Source organism: Bos grunniens, chromosome 28 (assembly GCF_055505025.1).
Source record: "Bos grunniens cultivar Pamir isolate PY7600 chromosome 28, Bosgru_T2T1.0, whole genome shotgun sequence".
NCBI classification, from domain to species: Eukaryota; Metazoa; Chordata; class Mammalia; order Artiodactyla; family Bovidae; genus Bos; species Bos grunniens.
In genome coordinates, this window is record NC_141192.1 from 30,555,318 (window position 1) to 30,582,068 (window position 26,751).

The 26,751-nt window shown below is 40.2% G+C and overlaps 1 protein-coding gene and 1 long non-coding RNA gene across 12 annotated transcripts in view; both read right to left on the reverse strand.

The window, feature by feature from the left end:
• The window catches only part of LOC147343074 (uncharacterized), a 143,647-nt gene that overhangs the window by 87,305 nt on the left and 29,591 nt on the right, over positions 1-26,751 (reverse strand). The gene's annotated exons all lie outside the window — the stretch shown is intronic.
• On the reverse strand, positions 20,796-21,169 carry LOC147343076 (cyclin-dependent kinases regulatory subunit 1). The gene has a single exon (XM_086382444.1). It carries the CDS (start codon positions 21,098-21,100, stop codon positions 20,861-20,863), a length of 240 nt encoding a protein of 79 aa, XP_086238570.1. The 5' UTR covers positions 21,101-21,169; the 3' UTR covers positions 20,796-20,860.

The window sequence follows — 26,751 nt, forward strand, 5'->3', positions numbered from 1 at the left end:
CAAAATACCCTGAACCTGATTGGCTTCACCGGTGAAACCTAACATTTACAGAAGAACTAACAAACATTTAAAGAACTAATATCAAGCCTTCTCAAACTTTCCAAAATAAAAAAGAAAGAACATTCCCCAACTCATTCTATAAGACCAGCATTACTTTGACACCAAAGCCAGACAAAGACACTATAAAAATGACAACAATAAATATAAATATAAATATATATATATACTAATAATCCCTTATGAACACTGAGGTAAAAATGCTTAGTAAAATACTGGCAAATAAAATTCAGCAGCATGTTTAAGGGGTTATATACCATGATCAGGACTTCCCTGGTGGCTCCATGGTAAAGAATCTGCCTGCCAATGCAGGAGATGCCAGTTTGATTTCAAAATAGGGAAGATCTCCTGGAGAGGAAATGGCAACTCACTTAGGTATTCTTGCCTGCAAAACACTATGGATAGAGAAGCCTGGGGGTCGACAGTCCATAAGGATTACAACTGAATGACTAAACAACAATATACCATGATCAAGTGAGATGTATTCCTGGAATGCAAAAGTGCTTCAGCAAGCAAAGCTCAATGTAATATACCACATTAACAGAGTAGATGAAAAAACTACATGATTACCTCCAATGATGTAGAAAAAGCATTTGACAAAATTAAAAACACTAAAAACTTATGGAGGATACAAGATGGTGAAGTAAAAAAACTTGAGATCATCTCCTCTCATGAAAATACTAACAACTAACTGATGAACAATCATTGAAAAAAGCGACTGGAAAATACCAAAAAATAAAAAAGATACTCTACATCCAAAGACATAGAAGCCACAACAAGATGATAGGAGAGGCACTCTTGGAATATAATCAAATCCCATGCCCTCTGGGTGAGCAACTCACAAATTAAAAAATAACTGTATCACAGACATTCTCTTACAGGAGATTTCTGAGCGCCCTGTGAGGCTCCCCACCCTGGGTGTCTGGCATGAGAAGGAGGAACCCCCAAAGCATTTGGTTTTGAAGGCCACTGGGGCTTGAGTGCAGGACTGGGGAAACAAAGACTCCATTCTTGAAGGGTACACACAAGCTTTCATGTGTACTGGGAACCAGGGTAAAGGAGTGACCTCATAGGAGGCTGAGCCAGGCCTGTGGATCTCCTGGGGAAGGAGAAGTTATCTGTGGCTCACTGAGGGAGGAGGGACACTAGTGGGAGAGGCCACAGGGAAAAGCCACCAACACGAGCTCTTCTGGAGGTCACCATTTTGGCATCAGAGACCTGGCCCCACCCAAGAGCCTACAAGTTTCAGTGTTGAAATGCCTCAGGCCAAACTGAGGGAACACAGTGGTTGGGAACACAGCCCCACCCATCAGCAGAGAGGCTGCCTAAAATTGTCCTGAGACCACAGCTCTCTAAGCACACTCCTTGATAGGCCCTGCCCACCAGAGAGACAAGATACAGCTTCAGCCACCAGTGAGCAAGCACCAGTCCCTCCCATCAGCAGGCGTGTGCAAGCCCCTGGGCCAACTTTACCCAAAAAGGGGCAGACATCAGAAGCAATAGGAACTACCACCCTGCAGACTATGGAACAGAAACCACAAACACAGAAAGTTAGATAAAATGAAACAGCAGAGAAATATGTTCTAGACAAAGGAACAAGATAAAACCCCAAAGAACAATTAAGTGAAATGGAGATGGGCAATCTGCATGAAAAAGAATTCAGAGTAATGATAGTAAAGATGATCCAAGATCTCAGAAAAAGAACAGAGGCACAGACCAAAAGATTCAAGAAATGTTTAACAAACGGCTAGAAGATGTAAAGAACAAAAGAAAAATACAATAGCTGAGGTGAAAAATACAGTACAAGGAATCAACAGTAGAATAAATGAGACAGAACAAAAAAAGTGAACTGGAAGACAGACTGATGGAGCTCACTGCCATGAACGGAATAAAGAAAAAACAACGTAAAGAAATGAGGACAGTCTAACAGACATCTGGGACAACATACAACGCAACAATATTTGCATTATAAAGACCCAAGAAGGAGAAGAGAGAGAAAGGACAGGAGAAAATATCTGAAGAGATGATAACTGAAAATATCCCGAAATGGGAAAGGAAAGAGTCATCAAAGTCCAGCAAGTGCAGAGTCATACAGGTTAAATCCAAGGAGGAACAGGCCAAGACAAATTTTAATCAGATTGACAAAAATTAAAGACAAAGAGAAATTATTAAAAGCAACAAGGGAAAAACTGCAAATAATATACAAGGGACTCCCAATAAGGTTATCAGCTGATATCTCAACAGAAACTCTGCAAGCCAGAAGGGAGTGGCACAATATATTTAAAGCAATAAAAGGGAAGAACCTAGAACCAAGAATACTCTACCCAGCAAGACTCTCATTCAGATTTGATGGAGAAATCAAAAACTTTATAAACAAGCAAAAGTTAAGAGAATTCAGCACGATCAAGTCAGCTTTACAACAAATGCTAAAGAAACTTCTCTAGGCAGGAAACACATGAGAAGAAAAAGACTTATAAAAATAAACCCCCCAAAATTAAGAAAATGGTAATAGGATCATACACATTGATAATTACCTTAAATATAAATGTATCAAATGTACCAAGAAAAACACATAGACTAGTGGGGTGGATACAAAAACAAGACCTGTATATATGCTGTCTACAAGAGATCCATCTCAGACCTAGGGACACTTACAGACTGAAAATAAGGAAAGGAATACCCACGCAGGTATTCCACACAAATGGAAATCAAAGGAAAGCTGGAAAACAATGATGGTATCAGACGAAACAGACTTTAAAACAAAGTCTGTTTAAGAGACAAAGAAGGATACTAAAGGGATCAATCTAAGAAGGAGATATAAAAATTATAAATACATATGCACCCGACATAGGAGCACCTCAATAAGTAAGGCAAATACTAACAACAATAAAGAGAGAAGTCAACAGTACCACAATAATAGTGAGGGGTTTTAATACACCACTTTCATCAATGGACAGATCATCCAGACAGAAAATGAATAAGGAAACACAGGCCTTAAGTGACACATTAGACTAGATGCACTTAATTGACATTTTTGGAACATTCCATTCAAAAGCAGCAGGCTACAAATTCTTCAAGTGCACACAGAACATTCTCCAGGATTGACTACATGCTGAGTCACAAAACAAGACTTGGTAAATTTACAAAAACTGAAATCATATCAAGCATCTTTTCTGATCACAATGCTATGAAATTAGAAATAAATTACAAAGAAAAAAACTATAAAAAACACAAACATGTGAGGTTAAACAACATGCTACTAAACAACCAATGGATCAAAGAAGAAACCAAAGAGGAAATAAAAAAATACCTGGACAAATGAAAATGAAAGCACAGCAGTCCAAAACCTAGGAGATGCAGCAAAAGCAGTTCTAAGAGGGAAGTTTATAGCAATACAATCTTAACTCAAGAAACAAAAAAAAACCTCAACCTAATCTTACATCTAAAACAACTAGAGAAAGTAGAACAAATACAACCTAAAATTAGTAAAAAGATCATAATGATCCGAGCAGAAATAAATGAAATAGAAACAAATAAAACAACTGCAAAGATCAATGAAGCTAAAAGCTGGTTCCCTGAAAAGATAAACAAAACTGATAAACCTTTAGCCAGATTCATCAAAAAAAAAAAAAAAAGGATGGGACTCAAATTAATAAAATTTGAAATGCATTTCTCCTGAGAAATACAAAGATCATAAAAGACTACTCTAAGCAACTATCTGCAAATAAAATCGACAACCTGGAAGAAAAGCACAAATTCTTAGAAATTTACAATCTCCAAAGATTGAACCAAGAAGAAATAGAAAACATGAACAGAACAATCACAAGCACTGAAATGGAAACTGTGATTTAGAAACTACCAATGAAAAGAGGGCCAGGCTTCACAGGTGAATTCTATCAAACATTTAGAGAAGACTTAACACCTATTCTTCTGAAACTGCAAAAATACTGCAGAGGAAGGAAAACTTCCAAACTCACTGTATGAAGCCACCATCACCTTATACCAAAACCAAAGATACCACACAAGAAAGAAAATTACAGGCAAATATCACTGATGAACATAGATGCAAAAATACTCAACAAAATACCAGCACCAAATCCAACAATACATTTAAAAGATCATACACCATGATCAAATGGGATTCATCCTAGGGATGCAAAGATTTCAATATCTGCAAATCAATCAATGTGATATACCACAACAGCAAATTGAAGATTAAAAACCAGATAATCATCTCAATAGATGAAGAAAAAGCTTCTGACAAAATTTAGTACCTATTTATCATAAAAACTCTCCAGAAAGTGGGCAGACAGGAGACATATCTAAACATAATAAAGGCCATATATGTCTTCACAACCCAGATAATCACGATGGCGTGATCACTGACCTCGAGCCAGATATCCTGGAATGTGAAGTCAAGTGGGCCTTAGAAAGCATCACTATGAACAAAGCTAGTGGAGGTGATGGAATTCCAGGGGAGCTATTCCAAATCCTGAAAGATGATGCTGTGAACGTGCTGCACTCAATATGCCAGCAAATTTGGAAAACTCAGCAGTGGCCACAGGACTGGAAAAGGTCAGTTTTCATTCCAATCCCAAAGAAAGGCAATGCCAAAGAATGCTCAAACTACCGCACAATTGCACTCATCTTACACACTAGTAAAGTAATGCTTAAAATTCTCCAAGCCAGGCTTCAGCAATACATGGACGATGAACTTCCAGATGTTCAAGTTGGTTTTAGAAAAGGCAGAGGAACCAGAGACCAAATTGCCAACATCCACTGGATCATGGAAAAATCAAGAGAGTTCCAAGCCCAGAGATAAATCCATGCACATATGGACACCTTATCTTTGACAAAGGAGGCAAGAATATACAATGGATTAAAGACAATCTCTTTAACAAGTGGTGCTGGGAAATCTGGTCAACCACTTGTAAAAGAATGAAACTGGACCACTTTCTAACACCATACACAAAAATAAACTCAAAATGGATTAAAGATCTCAACATAAGACCAGAAACTATAAAACTCCTAGAGGAGAACATAGGCAAAACACTCTCCGACATACATCACAGCAGGATCCTCTATGACCCACCTCCCAGAATATTGGAAATAAAAGCAAAAATAAACAAATGGGACCTAATTAACCTTAAAAGCTTCTGCACAACAAAGGAAACTATTAGCAAGGTGAAAAGACAGCCTTCAGAATGGGAGAAAATAATAGCAAATGAAGCAACCGACAAACAACTAATCTCAAAAATATACAAGCAACTCCTACAGCTCAACTCCAGAAAAATAAACGACCCAATCAAAAAATGGGCCAAAGAACTAAATAGACATTTCTCCAAAGAAGACATACAGATGGCTAACAAACAACATGAAAAGATGCTCAACATCACTCATTATCAGAGAAATGCAAATCAAAACCACTATGAGGTACCATTTCACACCAGTCAGAATGGCTGCGATCCAAAAGTCTACAAACAATAAATGCTGGAGAGGGTGTGGAGAAAAGGGAACCCTCTTACACTGCTGGTGGGAATGCAAACTAGTACAGCCACTATGGAGAACAGTGTGGAGATTCCTTAAAAAACTGGAAATAGAACTGCCTTATGATCCAGCAACCCCACTGCTGGGCATACACACTGAGGAAACCAGAAGGGAAAGAGACACGTGTACCCCAATGTTCATCGCAGCACTGTTTATAATAGCCAAGACATGGAAGCAACCTAGATGTCCATCAGCAGATGAATGGATAAGCAAGCTGTGGTACATATACACAATGGAGTATTACTCAGCCATTAAAAAGAATACATTTGAATCAGTTCTAATGAGGTGGATGAAACTGGAGCCTATTATACAGAGTGAAGTAAGCCAGAAGGAAAAACATAAATACAGTATACTAACGCATATATATGGAATTTAGAAAGATGGTAACAATAACCCGGTGTACGAGACAGCAAAAGAGACACTGATGCATAGAACAGTCTTATGGACTCTGTGGGAGAGGGAGGGGGTGGGAAGATTTGGGAGAATGGCAATGAAACATGTAAAATATCATGTAGGAAACGAATTGCCAGTCCAGGTTCGATGCACGATGCTGGATGCTTGGGGCTGGTGCACTGGGACGGCCCAGAGGGATGGTATGGGGAGGGAGGAGGGAGGAGGGTTCGGGATGGGGAACACATGTATACCTGTGGCGGATTCATTTTGATATTTGGCAAAACTAATACAATTATGTAAAGTTTAAAAATAAAATAAAATTAGAAAAAAAAAAAAATCAAGAGAGTTCCAGAAAAGCATCTATTTCTGCTTTATTGACTATGCCAAAGCCTTTGACTGTGGAACACAATAAACTGTGGAAAATTCTGAAAGAGATGGGAATATCAGACCCCTTGACCTGCCTCTTGAGAAATCTGAATGCAGGTCAGGAAGCAATAGTTAGAACTGGACATGGAACAACAAACTGGTTCCAAATAGGAAAAGGAGTACGTCAAGGCTGTATATTGTCACTCTGCTTATTTAACTTATATGCAGAGTACATTATGAGAAACGCTGGGCTGGATGAAGCACAAGGTGGAATCAAGATTGCCAGGAGAAATATCAATCACCTCAGATATACAGATGACACCACCCTTATGGCAGGAAGTGAGGAAGAACTAAAGAGCCTCTTGATGAAGGTGAAAGAGGAGAGTGAAAAAGTTGGCTTAAAGCTCAACATTCAGAAAACAAAGATCATGGCATCTGGTCCCATCACTTCATGGCAAATAGATGGGGAAACAATGGCTGACTTTATTTTTCTGGGCTCCAAAATCACTGCAGATGGTGACTGCAGCCATGAAATTAAAAGACACTTACTCCTTGGAAGGAAAGTTATGACCAACCAAGATAGCATATTCAAAAGCAGAGACATTACTTTGCCAACAAAGGTCTGTCTAGTCAAGGCTATGGTTTTTCCAGTGGTCATGTATGAATGTGAGAGTTGGACTATAAAGAAAGTTGAGGGCTGAAGAATTGATGCTTTTGAACTGTGGTGTTGGAGAAGACTCTTGAGAGTCCTTTGGACTGCAAGGAGACCCAACCAGTCCATTCTAAAGGAGATCAGTCCTGGGTGTTCTTTGGAAGGAATGATGCTAAAGCTGAAACTCCAGTACTTTGGCCACCTCATGAGAAGAGTTGACTCATTACAAAAGACTCTGATGCTGGGAAGGACTGGGGGCCAGAGGAGAAGGGGACGACAGAGGATGAGATGGCTGGATGGCATCACCGACTCGATGGACATGAGTCTGAGTGAACTCCAGGAGTTGGTAATGGACAGGGAGGCCTGGCGTGCTATGATTCATGGGGTTGCAAAGAGTTGGACACGACTGAGTGACTGAACTGAACTGAACTGAGCATGGCCCCGCCCATCAGAACAAGACCTCAGTCAGTCTCTCCCATCAGGAAGCTTCCATAAGCCTCTTTTCCTTCTCCATCAGAGGGCAGACAGAATGAAAAGCACAATCACAGAAAACTAACCAATCTGATCACATGGACCAAGCTTTGTCTAACTCAATGAAACTATAAGCCATGCCATGTAGGGCCACCCAAGATAGATGAATCATGGAGGAGAGTTCTAACAAAATGTGGTCACTGGAGAAGGGAATGGCAAACCCCTTCAGTATTCTTGTCTGGAGATCCCCATGAACAGTATGGAAAGGCAAAAAGATAGGACACTGAAAGATGAACTCCCCATGTCGGTAGCTGCCCAATATGCTACTGGAGATCAGTGGAGAAATAACTCCAGAAAGAATGAAGAGACAGAGCCAAAGCAAAAACAACACCCAGTTGTGGATGTGACTGGTCATAGAAGTAAAGTCCAATGCTGTGAAGAGTAATACTGCATCGGAACCTGGAATGTTAGGTCCATGAAACAAGGCAAACTGGAAGTGGTCAAACAGAAGATGGCAATAGCGAACATCAACATTTTAGGAATCAGCGAACTAAAATGGACTGGAATGGGTGAATTTAACTCAGATCAGATCAGTCGCTCAGTCATGTCCGACTTTAACTGTCATGTCTGAATTTAACTCAGATGACCATTATATCTACTACTGTAGGCAAGAATCCCTTAGAAAAAATGGAATAGCCATCACAGTCAACAAAACAGTCCAAAATGCAGTACTTGGATGCAATCTCAAAAACGACAGAATGATCTCTGTTTGCTTCCAAGGCAAACCATTCAATACCACAGTAATCCAAGTCTATGCCCAAACCAGTAATGCTGAAGAAGCTGAAGTTGAACAGTTCTATGAAGACCTACTGCTGCTGCTGCTGCTGCTGCTGCTGCTGCTAAGTCACTTCAATCGTGTCCGACTCTGTGCGACCCCATATATGGCAGCCCACCAGGCTCCCCCGTCCCTGGGATTCTCCAGGCAAGAACACTGGAGTGGGTTGCCATTGCTTTCTCCAATGCAGGAAAGTGAAAAGTTAAAGTGAAGTCGCTCAGTCGGGCCCGAACCTCAGCGACCCCATGGACTGCAGCCTTCCAGCCTCCTCCGTCCATGGGACTTTCCAGGCAAGAGTACTGGAGTGGGGTGCCATTGCCTTCTCCGATGAAGACCTACAAGACCTTCTAAAACTAATACTCAAAAAGATGCCCTTTTCATTATAAGGGACTGGAATGCAAAAGTAGGAAGTCAAGAAACACCTGGAGTAACAGGCAAATTTGGCCGTGGAGTACAGAATGAAGCAGGGCAAAGGCTAATAGAGTTTTGCCAAGAGAATGCACAGGTCATAGCAAACACCGTCTTCCAACAACACAAGAGAAGACTACACGTGGACCTCACTGATGGTCAATACCAAAATCAGATTGATTATATTTCTTTTCAGCCAAAGATCTAGAAGCTCTATACAGTCAGCAAAAACAAGACCAGGACTTGGCTCAGATCATGAACTCCTTATTGCCAAATTCAGACTTAAGTTGAAGAAAGTAGGGAAAACCACTAGACCATTCATATGACCTAAATCAAACCCCTTACAATTATACAGTGGAAGTGAGAAATAGATACAAGGGATTAGATCTGATAGACAAAGTGCCTGAAGAACTATGATGGGAGGTTCATGACACTGTATAGGAGGCAGGGATCAAGACCATCCCAAGAAAAAGAAATGCAAAAAGGCAAAATGGCTGTCAGAGGAGACCTTACAAGTAGCTGTGAAAGAAGAGAACCAAAAGGCAAAGGAAAGATATACCCATTTGAATCCAGAGTTCCAAAGAATAGCAAGGAGAGATAAGAAAGCCTTCCTCAATGAGAGGAAAACAATAGAATGGGAAAGACTAGAGATCTTTTCAAGAAAATTAGATATACCAAGGGAACATTTCATGTAATGATGAGCTCAGTGAAGGACAGGAATGGTATGGACCTAACAGAAGTAGAAGATATTAAGAAGAGGTGGCAAGAATACACAGAAGAACCTTACAAAAAAGATCTTCATGACCCAGATAATCACGATGGTGTGATCACTCACCTAGAGCCAGTCATACTGGAATGTGAAGTCAAGTGGGCCTTGAAGCATCACTATGAACAAAGCTAGTGGAGCTGATGGAATTCCAGGGGAGCTATTTCAAATCCTGAAAGATGATGCTGTGAACGTGCTGCACTCAATATGCAAGCAAATTTGAAAAACTCAGCAGTGGCCACAGGACCGGAAAAGGTCAGTTTTCATTCCAATCCCAAAGAAGGGCAATGCCAAAGAATGCTCAAACTACCACACAATTGCACTCACCTTACACGCTAGCAAAGTAATGCTCAAAATTCACCAAGCCAGCCTTCAGCAATGTATGGACGATGAACTTCCAGATGTTCAAGTTGGTTTTAGAAAAGGCAGAGGAACCAGAGATCAAACTGCCAACATCTGCTGGATCATGGAAAAAGCAAGAGAGTTCCAGAAAAACATCTATTTCTGCTTTATTGACTATGCCAAAGCTTTTGACTGTGTGGATCACAACAAACTGTGGGAAATTCTTAGAGATGGGAGAATAGTATGGATGTTTCTTAAGAAACTAAAAATAGAACTACCATATGACCCAGCAATTCTACTCCTTGGCATATATCCGGAGAAAATCATTATTCAAAAAGACACATGAGCCCCAGTGTTCACTACAGCAATATTTACAATAGCCAGATAATGGAAGCAACCTAAATGGCCATCAAGAGATGAATGGATAAAGAATATGTGGTATATGTATGCAATGAAATAGTATTCAGTCATTAAAAAAAAAAAAAAACGACAAAATTCGGTCATTTGAAGAGATGTGAATGGACCGAGAGATTGTTATACTGAGTGAAGAAAGTTAGGAAGAGAAAAACAAATATCATATATTAATGCAAACCTGTGGAATCTGAAAAAATAGTGTAGATGATCTAATTTGCAAAACAGAATTAGAGACACAGAGGTAGAGAACAAATGTATAGATACCAAGCCGGGAAAGAAGGGGTGGGTTGAATTGGGAGATTGGGACTGATATACTTGCACTGTTGATAGGGTGCATAAAATAGATAACTAACGAGAGCCTACCATATAGCTCAGGGAACCATACTCAGTCCTCTGTGGTGACCTAAATGGGAAGGAAATCCAAAAGAGAGGGGATGTATGATAACGCATAGCTTATGTATAACTGCATAATAGAAACATATATTGCAAAGCAACTATAATTCAAAAAAGATTTTTTTAAAAACATATTTGAAAAACCTACAACAAGATTGATACTCAATGGGAAAAGAATGAAAGCTTTTCCTCTAATATCAGTAAGACTTGGGTCCTACTTCAGCCACTTCTATTCAACATAGTACTGGACGTTCTGGGCAGAGAAATTAGGCAAAAAATAGAAAGGCATTCAAATTGGAAAATAAGAAGTAAAATGACCTATGTTCACAGATGATATGATCTTACATGTTAAACAAAACCCTAAAGATTTCTCAAAAAAAATTCTAAGAACTAGTAAATGAATTCAGCAGAGTAGCAGAAAATAAAGCCAACATGTAAGTCAGTTGCATTTCTAGACACTAAGAATGAAAGAATCTGAAAATGAAACAACATAATAATCCTACTATCAAAGCATCAAAAAGAACAAAATACTTGGGAACTAACTCTGCCAAACACATTAAAAATTGGAACAATGAAAACTACAAATGTTTCTGAAATAAATTAAACAAGACAAAAATAAAAACACATCACATATCCAGGTACTGGAAGACTTAACATCTTTAAGATGTCAGTAATAGCCAAAGCAGGGACATCCCTGGTGGTACAGTGGGTAAGCATCTGCCTGCCATTGCAGGGGACATGGGTTCAGTCCCTGGTCTGGTATGATTCCAGATGACATGGGCAACTAAAGCCTGTTCAACTTAACCACTGAAACCCGTTTGCCGTACAGCCTGTACCCACAACTACTGAGCCCGTGTGCTGAACTCCTGAAGTCCATGTGCCTAGAACCTGTGCTCTGCTACATGAGAAGCCACCATAGTGAGAAGCCTGTGCAACACAAGGAAGAGTAGTCACCGCTCACCAAAACTAGAGAAAACCAGCATGTAGCAATGAAGACTCAGTACAACCAAAAAGTAAATGAAGTAACAACCAAAGCAATCTTCCGGTTCAATATACTCCCTAACAAAATCTCAAGTGAAATGGTGGGCTGGATGAATCACAAGCTGGAATCAAGATTGCCAGGAAAATAAACAACTTCAAATATGAAGATGATATACCACTTTAATGGCAGAAAGTGAAGAGGAATTAAAGAGCCTCTTGATGAAGGTGAAAAAGCTGGCTTGAAACTCAACATTAAAAAATTAAGATCATGGCATCTGGCCCCATCACTTCATGGCAAATAAGTGGGGAAAAAAGTGGAAATAGTGACAGATTTTATATTCTTGGGCTTGAAAATCACTACAGACGGTGACTGCATCCATGAAATTAAAAGATAATTGCTTCTTGGAATAAAAGCTATGACAAAACTAGACAGCATTTAAAAAGCAGTGTGTTAGTTGCTCAGTCATGCCCAACTCTTTGTGACCCCAGGCACTATAGCCCACTAGGCTCCTCTGTCCATGGAATTCTCTAGGCAAGAATACTGGAGTGGGTTGTCATTCCCTTCTCTAAGAGATATTCCTGATCCAGGGATTGAACCCGGATCTCTTGCATCGCAGGCAGATTCTTTATCACTATGCCACTTGGGAGAGATACCACTATGCTGACAAACACCTGTTTAGTCAAAGCTATGGCTTTTCCAGTAGTCATGTATGGATGTGAGAAGTTGGACCAAAAGGAAGGCTAAGAGACAAGAATTGATGCTTTCAAACTGTGGTGCTGGAGAAGACTCTTAAGAGTCCCTTGGACTGCAAGATCAAACCAGTCAATCCTAAAGGACATCAACCCTGAATATTCATTGGAAGGACTGATGCTAAAGCTGAAGCTCCAATACTTTGGCCACCTGAGGTGAAGAATCGACTCATTGGAAAAGACACTGATGCTGGGAAAGATTGAGGGCAGGAGGAGAAGGGGGTGACAGGGAATGAGATGGTTGGATGGCATCACCAATTCAGTGGACATGAGTTTGAGCAAACTCCAAGAGACAGTGAAGGATAAGGAAGCCTGGCATGCTGCAGTCCATAGGGTCGCAAAGAGTTGGATACGACTCAGTGACTGAACTACAAATCAAAATCTCAATTGTATGCTTTTGTTTTTACAAAAATAAAAAAAGCCATCCTAAAATTCATAAGAACTTCAAGGGACTCCTACTGGCCAAAATGATCAAAAACAAACAAACAAACGAGGCTTGAGGACCTCTTCCTCCTGACTGTACAATTTAATACACGGCTAAAGTAATCAAAATAGGGTGGTACTAGAGAAGGCAATGGCAACCCACTCCAGTACTCTTGCCTGGAAACTCCCATGGACAGAGGAGCCTGGTGGGCTGCAGTCCATGGGGTCGTGAAGAGTCGGACATGACTGAGCAACTTCACTTTCACTTTTCACTTTCCTGCATTGGAGAAGGAAATGGCAACCCACTCCAGTGTTCTTGCCTGGAGAATCCCAAGGACGGGGGAGCCTGGTGGGCTGCCGTCTATGGGGTCGCACAGAGTAGGACACGACTGAAGCCACTTAGCAGCAGCAGCAGCAGCATAAAGGTAAATACACAGAGCAATGGAATAAAGAGCCCAGAAATAAACCCTTGTGCATATGATTATATGCTTTCTGACAAGGATGCCAAGACAATGGGGAAAGGACAGTCTTTGCAACAAATGGTGATGAAAAAACTGGATAGCCACAAGCCAAATAATGAAGCTGGTCCCTTAATCTAACACCACATACAAAAATTTACTCAAATGAATCAAAGACTTAAATGTAAGACCAAAGACTATCCAACTCTTAGAATAAAATGCAGAGAAAAAACTTCATGACACTGGACATGGCAATGATTCTTGGACATGATACCAAAGGCATTGGCAGCAAAAGGAAAAATAGATAAGTTAAAAATTTTAAAATTTATGCATCAAAAAGACATTAAGACAGAATAGAAAGGCAACCCAAAGAACAAGAGAATGTTTACAAATTATATACTTGCTAAAGGATTAATTTCCAGAATATACAGGGAACTCCCAAAACTCAACAACAAAAATGATCCCATTTAAAAATAGGCAAAGGCCCTGAAAAGACATTTCTCCAAGAAAGATATAAAAAAGGGCCAATAAGAACATGAAAAGATATTCAACATCACTAATCATTAGGGAAATTCAAATCAAAACAATAATGGGATAATATCTCACACTGTTGATACTTATTGGCTACTATCCAAAAACAGACAAAAACACAGGTGTTGCGGATTCCATGGTTAGGATTCCATGCTGCCACTGCAGGTAGCCCAAGTTCCATCCTGGTTGGGGAACTAACATCAGGCATGCCATGTGGCACAGCCAAAAAAAAAAAAACAAGTGTTGGTAGGATGTGGAGAAACCAGAACGCTTCTGCATTCTTGGTGGAAATATAAAATGGTGCAGCCACTGTGGAAAACTGTGTGAAGATTCCTTTAAAACTAAAAATAGAATTATATGACTCTGTTCCACTTCTGGGTATATGCCCAGAATAAAAAACTGGGGGACAGAGACTTCCCTGGCAGTCCAGTGGTTAAGACCTCGCCTTCCGATAAAAGGGTTGTGGGTTTGATCCTTGTTCGGGGAGCTAAGATCCCAGATGCCTCGTGGCCAAAAACAAACAAACAAACAAACAAACATAAAACAGAAGCAATATTGTAACAAATTCAATAAAGATTTTTTAAAAAATGGGGGACCAAAAAACACCTTCATCATCCACCCTCTTCTCTTAATTTCACTGTATTTCTTAAAATTTCCCAGAGTAAGCAGCAGACAATCCACAAGCTGAATTCAGACAGGAGACATTTTAAAAAATTGGTCACCAGTATAAAATTCAGGAATCTTCAGGTATCTTTTTCTGGATCACAATCCCAAATTTGGGTGGGAAGTTTTAAAAGATGAGCTGGGATATCTTTTCATACAAGAGAGGAAAGCAGTTACAAAAGACTACTGAAGGCAGTATCAGATGACTCAGGAGGAACTTGAAGTTCAGAGGATAATGTGCAATGATGTTATCATCAACAAGAAGAACTGCAATGGATTAAAAAATCAAATGGATTCAAATTTGTGTGTCCATACTCATAATAAGACAATTAACTGATATCCATGGAAGATGCTTGGGAACCAGCTTATTATTCTGAAAATGTGTAAGTGAAAGATAAACATTCATCCTCAACAAAGTATACTGTGAAGTAGCAACCAAATAATGGATGAGAATACTCTTTATATAATTATCGTAGCTAATAAGTAAAGCTCTGTTCATTTCCAAGGCAAACCATTCAATATCACAGTAATCCAAGTCTATGCCCCAACCAGTAACGCTGAAGAAGCTGAACGGTTCTATGAAGACCTACAAGACCTTTTAGAACTAACACCCAAAAAAGATGTCCTTTTCATTATAGGGGGCTGGAATGCAAAAGTAGGAAGTCAAGAAACACCTGGAGTAACAGGCAAATTTGGCCTTGGAATACGGAATGAAGCAGGGCAAAGACTGGTAGAGTTTTGCCAAGAAAATGCACTGGTCATAACAAACACCCTCTCCCAACAACACAAGAGAAGACTCTACACGTGGACATCACCAAATGGTCAACACCGAACTCAGATTGATTATATTCTTTGCAGCCAAAGATGGAGAAGTTCTATACAGTCAGCAAAAACAAGACCAGGAGCTGACTGTGGCTCAGACCATGAACTCCTTATTGCCAAATTCAGACTTAAATTGAAGAAAGTAAGGAAAACCACTAGACCATTCAGGTATGACCTAAATCATATCCCTTATGATTATACAGTGGAAGTGAGAAATGGATTTAAGGGCCTAGATCTGATAGATAGAGTGCCGGATGAACTATGGAATGAGGTTCGTGACATTGTACAGGAGACAGGGATCAAGACCATTCCCATAGAAAAGAAATGCAAAAAAGCAAAATGGCTGTCTGGGGAGGCCTTACAAATAGCTGTGAAAAGAAGAGAAGCGAAAAGCAAAGGAGAAAAGGAAAGATACAAACATCTGAATGCAGAGTTCCAAAGAATAGCAAGAAGAGATAAGAAAGCCTTCTTCAGCGATCAATGCAAAGAAATAGAGGAAAACAATAGAATGGGAAAGACTAGAGATCTCTTCAAGAAAATCAGAGATACCAAAGGAACATTTCATGCAAAGATGGGCTCGATAAAGGACAGAAATGGTATGGACCGAACAGAAGCAGAAGATATTAAGAAGAGATGGCAAGAATACACAGAAGAACTGTACAAAAAAGATCTTCACGACCCAGATAATCACGATGGTGTGATCACTGACCTAAACTAGACATCCTGGAATGTGAAGTCAAGTGGGCCTTAGAAAGCATCACTACGAACAAAGCTAGTGGAGGTGATGGAATTCCAGTTGAGCTATTCCAAATCCTGAAAGATGATGCTGTGAAAGTGCTACACTCAATATGCCAGCAAATTTGGAAAACTCAGCAGTGGCCACAGGACTGGAAAAGGTCAGTTTTCATTCTGATCCCAAAGAAAGGCAATGCCAAAGAATGCTCAAACTACCGCTCAAACTTCCTGATGTTCAAGCTGGTTTTAGAAAAGACAGAGGAACCAGAGATCAAATTGCCAACATCTGCTGGATCATGGAAAAAGCAAGAGAGTTCCAGAAAAACATCTATTTCTGCTTTATTGACTATGTCAAAGCCTTTGACTGTGTGGATCACAATAAACTGTGGAAAATTCTGAAAGAGATGGGAATACCAGACCACCTGACCTGCCTCTTGAGAAACCTGTATGCAGGTCAGGAAGCAACAGTTAGAACTGGACATGGAACAACAGACTGGTTCCAAATAGGAAAAGGAGTTCATCAAGGCTGTATAATGTCACCCTGTTTATATAACTTTTATGCAGAGTACATCATGAGAAACGCTGGACTGGAAGAAGCACAAGCTGGAATCAAGATTTCCGGGAGAAATATCAATCACCTCAGATATGCAGATGACACCACCCTTATGGCAGAAAGTGAAGAGGAACTCAAAAGCCTCTTGATGAAAGTGAAAGAGGAGAGTGAAAAAGTTGGCTTAAAGCTCAACATTCAGAAAACGAAGATCATGGCATCCAGTCCCATCACTTCATGGGAAGTAGACGGGGAAACAGTGGAAACAGAGTCAGACTTTATTTTTCTGGGCTCCAAAATCACTACAGATGGTGACTGCAGCCATGAAATTAAAAGACGCTTATTCCTTGGAAGGAAAGTTATGACCAACCTAGATAGCATATTCAAAAGCAGAGACATTACTTTGCCAACAAAGGTTCATCTAGTCAAGGCTATGGTTTTTCCTGTGTTCATGTTTGGATGTGAGAGTTGGACTGTGAAGAAGGCTGATCGCCAAAGAATTGATGCTTTTGAACTGTGGTGTTGGAGAAGACTCTTGAGAGTCCCTTGGACTGCAAGGAGATCCAACCAGTCCATTCTGAAGGAGATCAGCCCTGGGATTTCTTTGGAAGGAATGATGCTAAAGCTGAAACTCCAGTACTTTAGCCACCTCATGCGAAGAGGTGACTCATTGGAAAAGACTCTGATGCTGGGAGGGATTGGGGGCAAGAGGAGAAGGGGAGGAGAGAGGATGAGATGGCTGGATGGCATCACTGACTCGATGGACGTGAGTCAGTGAATTCCAGGAGTTGGTGATGGACAGGGAGGCCTGGCGTGCTGCAATTCATGGGGTCGCAAAGAGTCGGACACGACTGAGCGACTGACCTGACCTGATCTGATCTGATCTGAATAAGTAAATAGGTTTATAAACACACACACACATTCTCCATATATATGCATACATATAATCAATATAATAGAAAAACACCATCCTGGAATCTCCAAAAAAACTAGTTGAACCAGATATTCAATATGAATGGCTGGTAAAATTATAGAGTCATAATCACATTATGCATCTTAAGGCATAAGGAAGAAGGCAATAACACCTATTTTAGTAGGTCTACCCAAAACTTTGAGCTCAAGCTTCTATATCTGACTACTGATTTACAGAAAATAAAGAAGAAAGTTGAAATTATTAAAAGATATTTCAGGAGTATAATCAGCAAAATGCAGACTCTGGATTTATAGGACAAACATTCCAGTTTCTTTAACAAATAAATTTCAAGAAGAAAATGAAAAATAGCCATGGAGAAATATCTCCTAACACTCAACAGCACTGGGATAAAGTACAGACTTTAAGTATCAGAGAAACATATAGTCGAGCTTAGGTTTCCTCACCTGAAAAACAGTAGTTTATCTCATAGGGTTGTTGTGATTATTTAGATAATGAACATAAAACACTAGCTCATTGCCTAACTTATGGTACCTGCACAATAAACATTTTTATTATCTTCATCATTAGAAAATATGCACTGCATGGACAATTAAATGAATGGAATACCTCTAATAAAAATACTGAATGTGAAGCATTCTTAGATCATGTTGGTCATGTCATTTACAAAATATTCATTGTGCACTGGAGCTGGTGCAGGAGGTATGAGAAGGAATAAAATGTGACCGCCACTCTTGCAATTTTGGCTTTTCAAAAAGAAATCATCCCTGCTTACAGTGTGTCAAAGTTCACTAACATTCTGATGGGAAGAACTTCTAGCAAGAATGTCCATCAAATAGTTGATCTTTCATATAGAACCTGACTGAGGGGTGGATAATGCTCATTGTCATGATGATTTACTCTGCATCACTGAATCATTTCAGAATTACTAATGTTTTTACAGACACTGGTACTCTTGCCTGGGCTCTTTTCTACTTTTGCTCCTTCCACCTGTTCCTCTTTTCTATCCACAAGGTTTCCTTTCATTCCATATACTTCCTGAGGAGCAAAAGCCTAGGACATATTCATCTGTATGTCTTGGAAGAGAAAGAGGATAAATAAACAAGCCTGCCAGAATGGTAAGAGAACAAATACTTCCTCACTGCAGAAGAGACAACTGACCCACTTAAAGGTGAGATACAGATGACTAATGCAGTACAGACAGTTCCCACCTTATAAACACTCTGCTTACAAATGACCCAGACACACACTACTTCCCTTCCCCAGTCCCAACCCAGCAAGCTGCTATTGCCATGGAAACCTCTAGGGGCAGGAAGGGGGAAGAAACCTGAAGGTTTTAGAAAATCAGAGGGTTCAAAATAAAAGGGAAGAAATTGAGAAAAGAATAGCTTGTCTTCCCAAGCATGAACTCTGTATTATTGCCTGATTTTCTAACTATGGAGGGCCATGATTAGCAGGCAGGAATTCTGAAAAAGACAACCACTTCTGATGGGAGTTTTGGCAATAATAGTCTATTACTTTGAGGCTAACTTTTCACTAATGATACGATTCTTAACACCAGTATTTTAGTCAGGGACAGAAAGGTGCTCTGACTTTGCCAGCCATAATGGTAGTCAGCATCCTAAGCACAGCATGCTCACCACTCCTAAGTACAATTCACAGCCACCACATGTATGAAACCCTAGCCACCATTTGCATGTGTAAAACAATAGAAAAAGGAGCCCCTCTTATTCTCATTCTTCCGCAAAGATAGATGATATATACCTGGGACAGTCAGTAGCAAAGCCTGGCTGCTGAGGAAGGCCAACAGAAGTAGGAGGGAGGGAGGTCAACATACAAAGAAGCAGCTGATCTGAAAGATGGACAGTGAAATAGAGACAGAGGGAGAGAAAAGGGCATGCGGGAGTCTGGTGAAGTCATTTTAGCTCCTAGAAGTTATTACTTCTTGGTTACATAAGACAGTCTCCTTGTGTGTGATACACTTTGAATTGTGTTTTTTGTCCCTTATAAACAAGATCCCTGACTAACACAGCTTCAGTCTCAGACCCACTCACTGGTTTCTTTGCTGCTTGTCTTCTCCCGGGTCAATCAGCATGTCGTCCCCTGGTTTCCCTGAGTTTTGACCTCTCTGCCTCAGTGCTTTGTCCCAAGGGCAGCTCCAGGAGTGATGCTGGCCAGTGTCCCTAGGTTAATGTCTCTCTCCGGAGTGAGCCTGTGAGGGGTAAATGCTATTCCTGTAGGTGCAGCGCCCCTTACTAGTTGTGTGATCTGAGCCTTATTTTCCTTCCATGTTGTTAGATACATCTTGAACAGTACCAAACGTAATTTCAAATATTTAATAATTTTTGAAAAAAAGTGCAGATAAACTGTAAGAGTAAAAAAAAAAAAACCTGGGTTCTAAATATATGCATTGGAAGAATAAGTTGAACAATAGAATATTTTGTGTAACCAGTGTGCACTTGTTTCATTCCACATCTTTAAAGTTTTTGCCAATTTTATTTCAATGTGTAGTCATTTCCTAGAAATCACATGACCTAGAATCTTTTTATTTATTTATTTTTTTTAAGATTCTCTCTAGTTCCTCTTCACTTTCTGCCATAAGTGTGGTATCATCTGCATTTCTGAGGTTATTGATATTTCTCGCAGCAATCTTGATTCTAGCTTTTTTTGTTGTTTTATTACGAGGAGGGAAAACACTAAAAAACAAATCTTGTTTAATTCCACCTTCCTAAGTATTTCCTTCCAAATTGTATCTAATGTATTCATATTTTTCCATAGGTGAAATCACAGTGATATAACTTTGTCTTTTTGCTTCCTCACTTATATTAATAAAGTCTTTCTACATATGCCTGATCTTCATCAATAAGTATATAAGTAATATAACTATATATATATATCTAATTTAATAATTCTAGCTATTCCTTCCTGTAGATATAACTGATATGACATAGCTAATTTATATTCTCCATCTGTTGGACATCTTCATTTTTTCCCAAATAGATTATGAATGCTGGAATGAAAAGTGGGATTACTGGGTCAAAACTCTACAAGCAACTCTTGCCATTTTATGTAAAATTACCCAAAGAATTTTCCTGAGTTATCCCACCACCAGCAAGTGTGGGGATATGTGTATGGATGTTTCATTTGTAATACAGGAGATCCTGTCTTTGGTATTGTATTATTTTTCTTTTCTTATGGAACATGTTACCACTTAATGGACACCATATAAATTAAAATCTGAATTTCAGAAAGACAATAATTAAGACCAAAGAAAGGAAACAAAAATAAAGCTTGCAAGTATGTAAAATTTCTATTTCTGAATCTCTTTTATTTATTTATTTTTTCTTGAGGCTGAAAAGTGGCTCCCCAGCTTCATTTCTTTGGTTTCTTGGGCAGTGGCCGCCGGAACAGCAAGATGTGAGGTTCTGGTTCATGGATCATATAATGGACCCATCCCTGACTCTGCTGAACACCAAGATTCCTCCATTCAGATTCAGACATCAAATGAGTTTTAGGGACCAGCTTGGCTATGTCCTTGGGCAACATGACATGCCGGTACTCGAACTCCTCATCGTCGTATTTGTCCGAATAGTAAATTTGTTTGTGCGACATGATCACTCTGCCTGAGGACCTTCAGCCCCGCGCCGCCAACCTCCGAACAACTCCCAGCAGCACGCCTCTGAATCTCTTTTAAATTAACAGTATTAACCTATACTGTTTATTATTTCTTTCCATCTTTTAACCTCATCATTTGTTGAATTGTGAACCATTGCAAACATTGTTGAAATCTGAGACTCACTCATTCTTTTTATTTTTTTAACTATTTTATATTGGATTATAGCCTGATCGGGGCTTCCCTGGTAGCTCAGCTGGTGAAGAATCCGCCTGGAATGGAGGAGACCCTAGTTCGATTCTTGGGTCAGGAAGGTCCCTGAAGAAGGGATAGGCTACCCACTCCAGTATTCTTGTGTTTCCCTGATGGCTCAGCTGGTAAAGAATCTGCTTGCAATGCAGGAGACCTGGGTTCAACCCCTGGGTTGGGAAGATCCCCTGGAGAAGGGCATGGCAACCCACTCCAGTATTCTTGCCTGGAGAATCCCCATGGACAGAGGAGCCTGGTGGGCTACAGTCCATGGGGTCACAAAGAGTTGGACACAACTGAGCGACTAAGCACAGCACAGTATATAGCTTGGTTAACAAAGTTGTGATCGTTTCAGGTGGACAGCAAAGAGACTTAGTCATACATATACATGTATCCATTCTCCCCCCAAATCTCCTCCCATCCAGGCTGCCACATAACATTGACCAGAGTTCCCTGTGCTATACAGCATGACCTTGGTTATCCATTTTAAATATAACAGTGTACATATCAATCCCAAACTCTCCAACTAGCCCCTCCCCCATCCTTCGCCACTGGTAAGATAAATACCTTTCCCTCTTTTAGACATCATAACTTATAAAGAAGAAGGTAATTTTGCACATACATACTATCCTTCCAATAAGGACTCTTGTTTCATGGAGTATTAAAATAAGGATGCAAATTTGTCATTTTATGAAAGTGTGAATGTGTTAGTTGCTCAGTTGTGCCCAACTCTTTGTGACCCCATGGACTGTAGTCCGCCAGGCTCCTCTGTCCATGGAATTCTCCATGGACAAGAATACATGGACAAGGCAAGAATATTGTAGTGAGTTTCCATTTCCTTCTCCAGGGGATCTTCCCACCCAGGTATGGAACCCAGGTCTCCTGCACTGCAGGCAGATTCTTTACTGCCTGAGCTACCAGGGAAGCCCACTCTTCCCAAGAAGGAAGTATACTTTACAGAAGACAAAACCGTAAGTAACAACAACAACAAAAAAAGGTAAAAGTCACAGAAGGGAAAACCTAGAGGTTTCCTTTGAGAGGTTTTACAGAGTCACAAAGAAGAGGGATTAAAATTTATGAACCAATATAATCCAAAAATTTCCCATGTTTTTCTGACACTTTACACATCTACCTTCTCTTTTCCAAATTTGAACCTTGTATCCAAGCTGTAAAGCTCCAGGTTGCTTTACTGAGGAAGCAGTAACAGACTGAGGTGGGTTATACGGTCCTTGGATGTGGGCTCTGGAACAATCTTTAATGTTGGAATTCTGCCAAGAATGAGGGGCAGCTCGGGGCTAGACTTAGGACAATGAAGAGTGAGATGACAGACACATTAAACAGTTGTGGTCAGACTGCAAAGACTAGAAGCCCTAAAATAGACTGGATGCAAACTTGAGAGACAGTTTTCAACTCTTTGCTCGTTTATCAAGAGAAATGTACATAGATGTCATAAAAGTAATAAGGTGCCACATATCTACTGATATAAGGATCATATTCCAAATGCCATCCTCTAAACTTTTGGATTTAAACTATTCACCCACAGGTTTTTGTAAAAAAAAAAAAAAAAAGCAAAATAAAGATTTAAAAAAACTTTCTAGTTCAAACTATTCTAGACTGCAGGTTATTGAGGGGTAATGTATGCGAAGGACTGAGTGCATTCAACCCATCATTTATTCAAAAAGTTTTTATTGAGACCTATTAGAAGTGAGAAATTCAGTAATGACTACGTAAGGTCCTTTCCTTCTGGGCACATACACTTTCAGAGGTAAAACAAGATGGGGCAGACTAATACACACAATTAAATGAAACTAATATATATAACAAATGTAATAATAGAAAATTACATCAAGTCCCTAAAGAAACACGCAAGAAACTGAGACAGAGAATGACAAACTTGAAGTGACGAGACTCTAAACAAGAAACGGATCTTTGAACTTATGGTTACCACGGGGGAAAGTGGGCAAGGATAAATTGGGACATTGGGACTGACATATACAACTACGATGTATAAAATAGATAACTAATATGGACTTACTGTGTAGCACAGGGAACTCTACTCAATACCCTAATGATAAAATGAAAAGAAATCAAAAAGAATGGATATATGCATGATTGATTCACTTTACTGTATACCGGAAACTAACACAACATCGTAAATCAACTATACTCCAATAAAAATTAATTTAAAAAAAAAAGAAAAGAAATGGCTCTTTGCACTTTGTCGTGTCTATCATTTTAAAGATCTGTGCCAGTCCTTCCCTTCTTCCTCTAGCCTCGACCAAACTACAGCTGCCACAATGTTCTGCTGGGGGTCAGGGCAGGGTGCCCCCAAAAATGCCACAATGGCAGAGTGATTATTTTTAATTAAAGTTACTTAAGAAACAAATGGCCAATGCCAGAGGGACACTCTGACCCTCATTTCTGTCTCCCTGAAAGCAGGAAATAAATCTGTCATGTCGAAGGTACACTCCCTGCATCTGGAGGTAGAAGGACCTGCTTATTGCCAGAGAGAGGGATCTCAGGTTAAGAAGCCTGTAGAAACGAACCTTGTTCTTTAACTGACTACCCCAAGCCCAAACTGTTCAGATTCTTTACTAATTGAGCACTCAAAGCCTAAATTTCTTTTATCAATTCTTGATGAATTTCTTTTATCAATTATTGAATTTCATCAATTCCTCACAAATTTATTGTTTAAAAAAGTGAAGTCGCTCAGTCGTGTCCAACTCTTTGCGACCTCATGGACTGTAGCCTACCAGGCTCCTCCGTCCATGCGATTCTCTAGGCAAGAGTACTGGAGTAGGGTGCCATTGCCTTCTCCAGGGGATCTTCCCAACCCAGGAATCGAACCCAGGTCTCCCACATTCCAGGCAGACGCTTTAACCTCTGAGCTTCCTGCTTCGGCCACTTTCTGAGTTCTATTTCTACAAGGTCTCCACGCACACAAATTAAAATGTGTTTCTTTTTCTCTTGATTATCTGTCTTCTGTCAATCTTCGAATCCAGGTTACTAGTCCAGCCAGGAGAACTGGAGCAGAGCAGAGGGGAACAGTTCCCCTCCTTACATACACACACACAGTCACACATACTCCCTCCTCTTTTCTGATGACCCCAAGAAGAATCCAAGACTTGGCTTAGGATTATGAGTTTAGAAACCCCTGCTTTAAACAAACTGCATGCCACAGGTATTCCTAGTAGCCCCAAATGAGACTTGGTTATTGGAATTGCAGCTTGACATTTTTTTCCAATCACCACGTTCATCTCTCATATCCTCGTAACCAAAAAAGCTAAGGCACAACAGCATTTGAAAGAAATAGCTGACTTTAGACACAATGAAAGAAAAACTTATGGGTGGGAAAGCAGCATCAGCATTCATGTGTGTTGAAGCCAAAATACTTTCTCCAGCACTGCTGTCTATATTGACTTTCCTCCAGGGAAAGTCAGTATCTATGACCGCTATCAACATGGACAGTGCAGAAATGGCTCTCCTGAGGTTAGAAACAGTCTAACTCTAGTTCTCAATACAGTCTTCACTAACTCAAAAGAAATTAGATAAATCCTATCTTGGAATTTGCACCTCGAGGCAGCTTTCTGCTTCCCTGGTGGCTCAGAAGGTAAAATCATCTGCTTGTAATGCTGGAGACCCAGGTTCAATCCCTGGGTCAGAAAGATCCCCTGGAGAAGGAAATGGCAACCCACTCCAGGACTCTTGCCTGGAAAATTCCATGGATGGAGGAACCTCGTAGGCTATAGTCCATAGGGTCGCAAAGAGTTGGACACAACTGAGTGACTTCACTTTCACTTTTTATCTTGGAATTTGGACCTCGAGGCAGCTTTCTGCAAGTCTCTGAAGAGAGGCGTAGGAGTCCTAGCAGTGGGGAATCACACCAGCAAAACATATCTCACCTGGGATCGCAGAGGGAGGAGGAGGTGGAGCAAGTTCCAACTGTGCTGCCCACGCACTCCCACCCTTGTGCTTAATTAATGTGTGAGGGCAGGCATACATCAATTTCTAGAACGGCCTTCTTGTCTTAAATGAAAACATGGAGCATTTTTAAATGAAGCATGAGTCATGCTCCAGTTCTAGAGTTCTGCTCCAAGGTACAGGCCTTAATTTTTCATTTTGGCAAAACTTGAGATACAATGAAGTCAGGGAAACGAGCTCAAAAATGCCAAAGCACTTTGTTGGATCTTTCTGACCACTGCTTCAAGAAATACACATGAATTCTCCTTAACTAGACTCATTTGAGATCATTTAACCGTAAAGAGAAAGCAAATGAATAAAGTTTTGTTTTTAAATAATACAGTCATCAGGAAAGAATTGAAGTTGATCATATTAACTTCCTGGAGTGCTGACTAAAAGTAGGATTCACTCCTGAGTTCCTATATGGCCTGATAAATCCACTGAATACAAAATCCATGTCTTAATTCAAACAAATAAATGCGAAAGTGTGATGTTTGAGGCCTTAGCACATAGTTAGGAGAGGTCTTAGTGGCAGCTTCTGCCCTCACACCTAGACAAGTTTTTTTAACTCAATCTATGTAAGGTTAGCACTTAGCTGGTTGAGAGTGTTAATTACGCCTCTGCCACTAACATAACCTTCATGGTCATTTGTAGGCAATGTGTAGAATGGACAATCAGAGAGAGATTCTGGGTCAGTTAAATAGACAATGGAAAGAGAAGAAATTTAATTTTGTATCTTGGGACTAAAAACACAATTAAGAAGAAATTTTTAATGTGTTATTCCCAAGCAAAGCAGCCACCCAGAGGTGCCTGGCCCCAGTTGCCAGAGCATCTGCAGCTTGTGTCTTGGACCACGTGGGTGGGTGTTGAAGAGCCCATACGGGAAGATGCTCATTGCCTGCATGGTAGGCAAATGGCAGGTGGACTGTCTTCCAACTGCCTTTTAACTGCTACAAACTCCTGAATCTGGTGGGCAATGTAATCCACGAGAAAGGCAGAGGGGCACTGAGGAAGAACTAAGCACTTCCTACATGCTGATAATAATAATGATCATACACTGCTATGAATCAACATCTGAGATTAAATGAATGTATTTGTATTCATAGCTAACTCTAGTTCCTAATTGACTTGTTGCCCTCATATTAAGAGCCACGTAGTTTTGTTCTCATGCAGACTTTTCCTCTCTGTCATTAAAGTTGAGCAATGAGGCTTAGTGGTAAAAGCAAAGCCCTCTAGACAAGAAGATGAAGGAGAAAGTCTGCTCCAATCAGAACCTGGAGATCACGGTTAGGCATGGTTGGGGAGGGGAGGGAAAGTAAGCTATGTGACCCATGAACTGACCTTGACAAACAGGGCAGAGGATTATTACACAGCTTTGAATAAAAGGCCAAAATCAGAGTAGTTTTTTACCCACTGCCCATGTGGAATCCTGGAATGAGGC

What these genes read in the sequence shown, in the direction of transcription:
- LOC147343076 (XM_086382444.1), bottom strand. Translation starts at nt 21,100, where the DNA reads ATGTCGCACAAACAAATTTACTATTCGGACAAATACGACGATGAGGAG.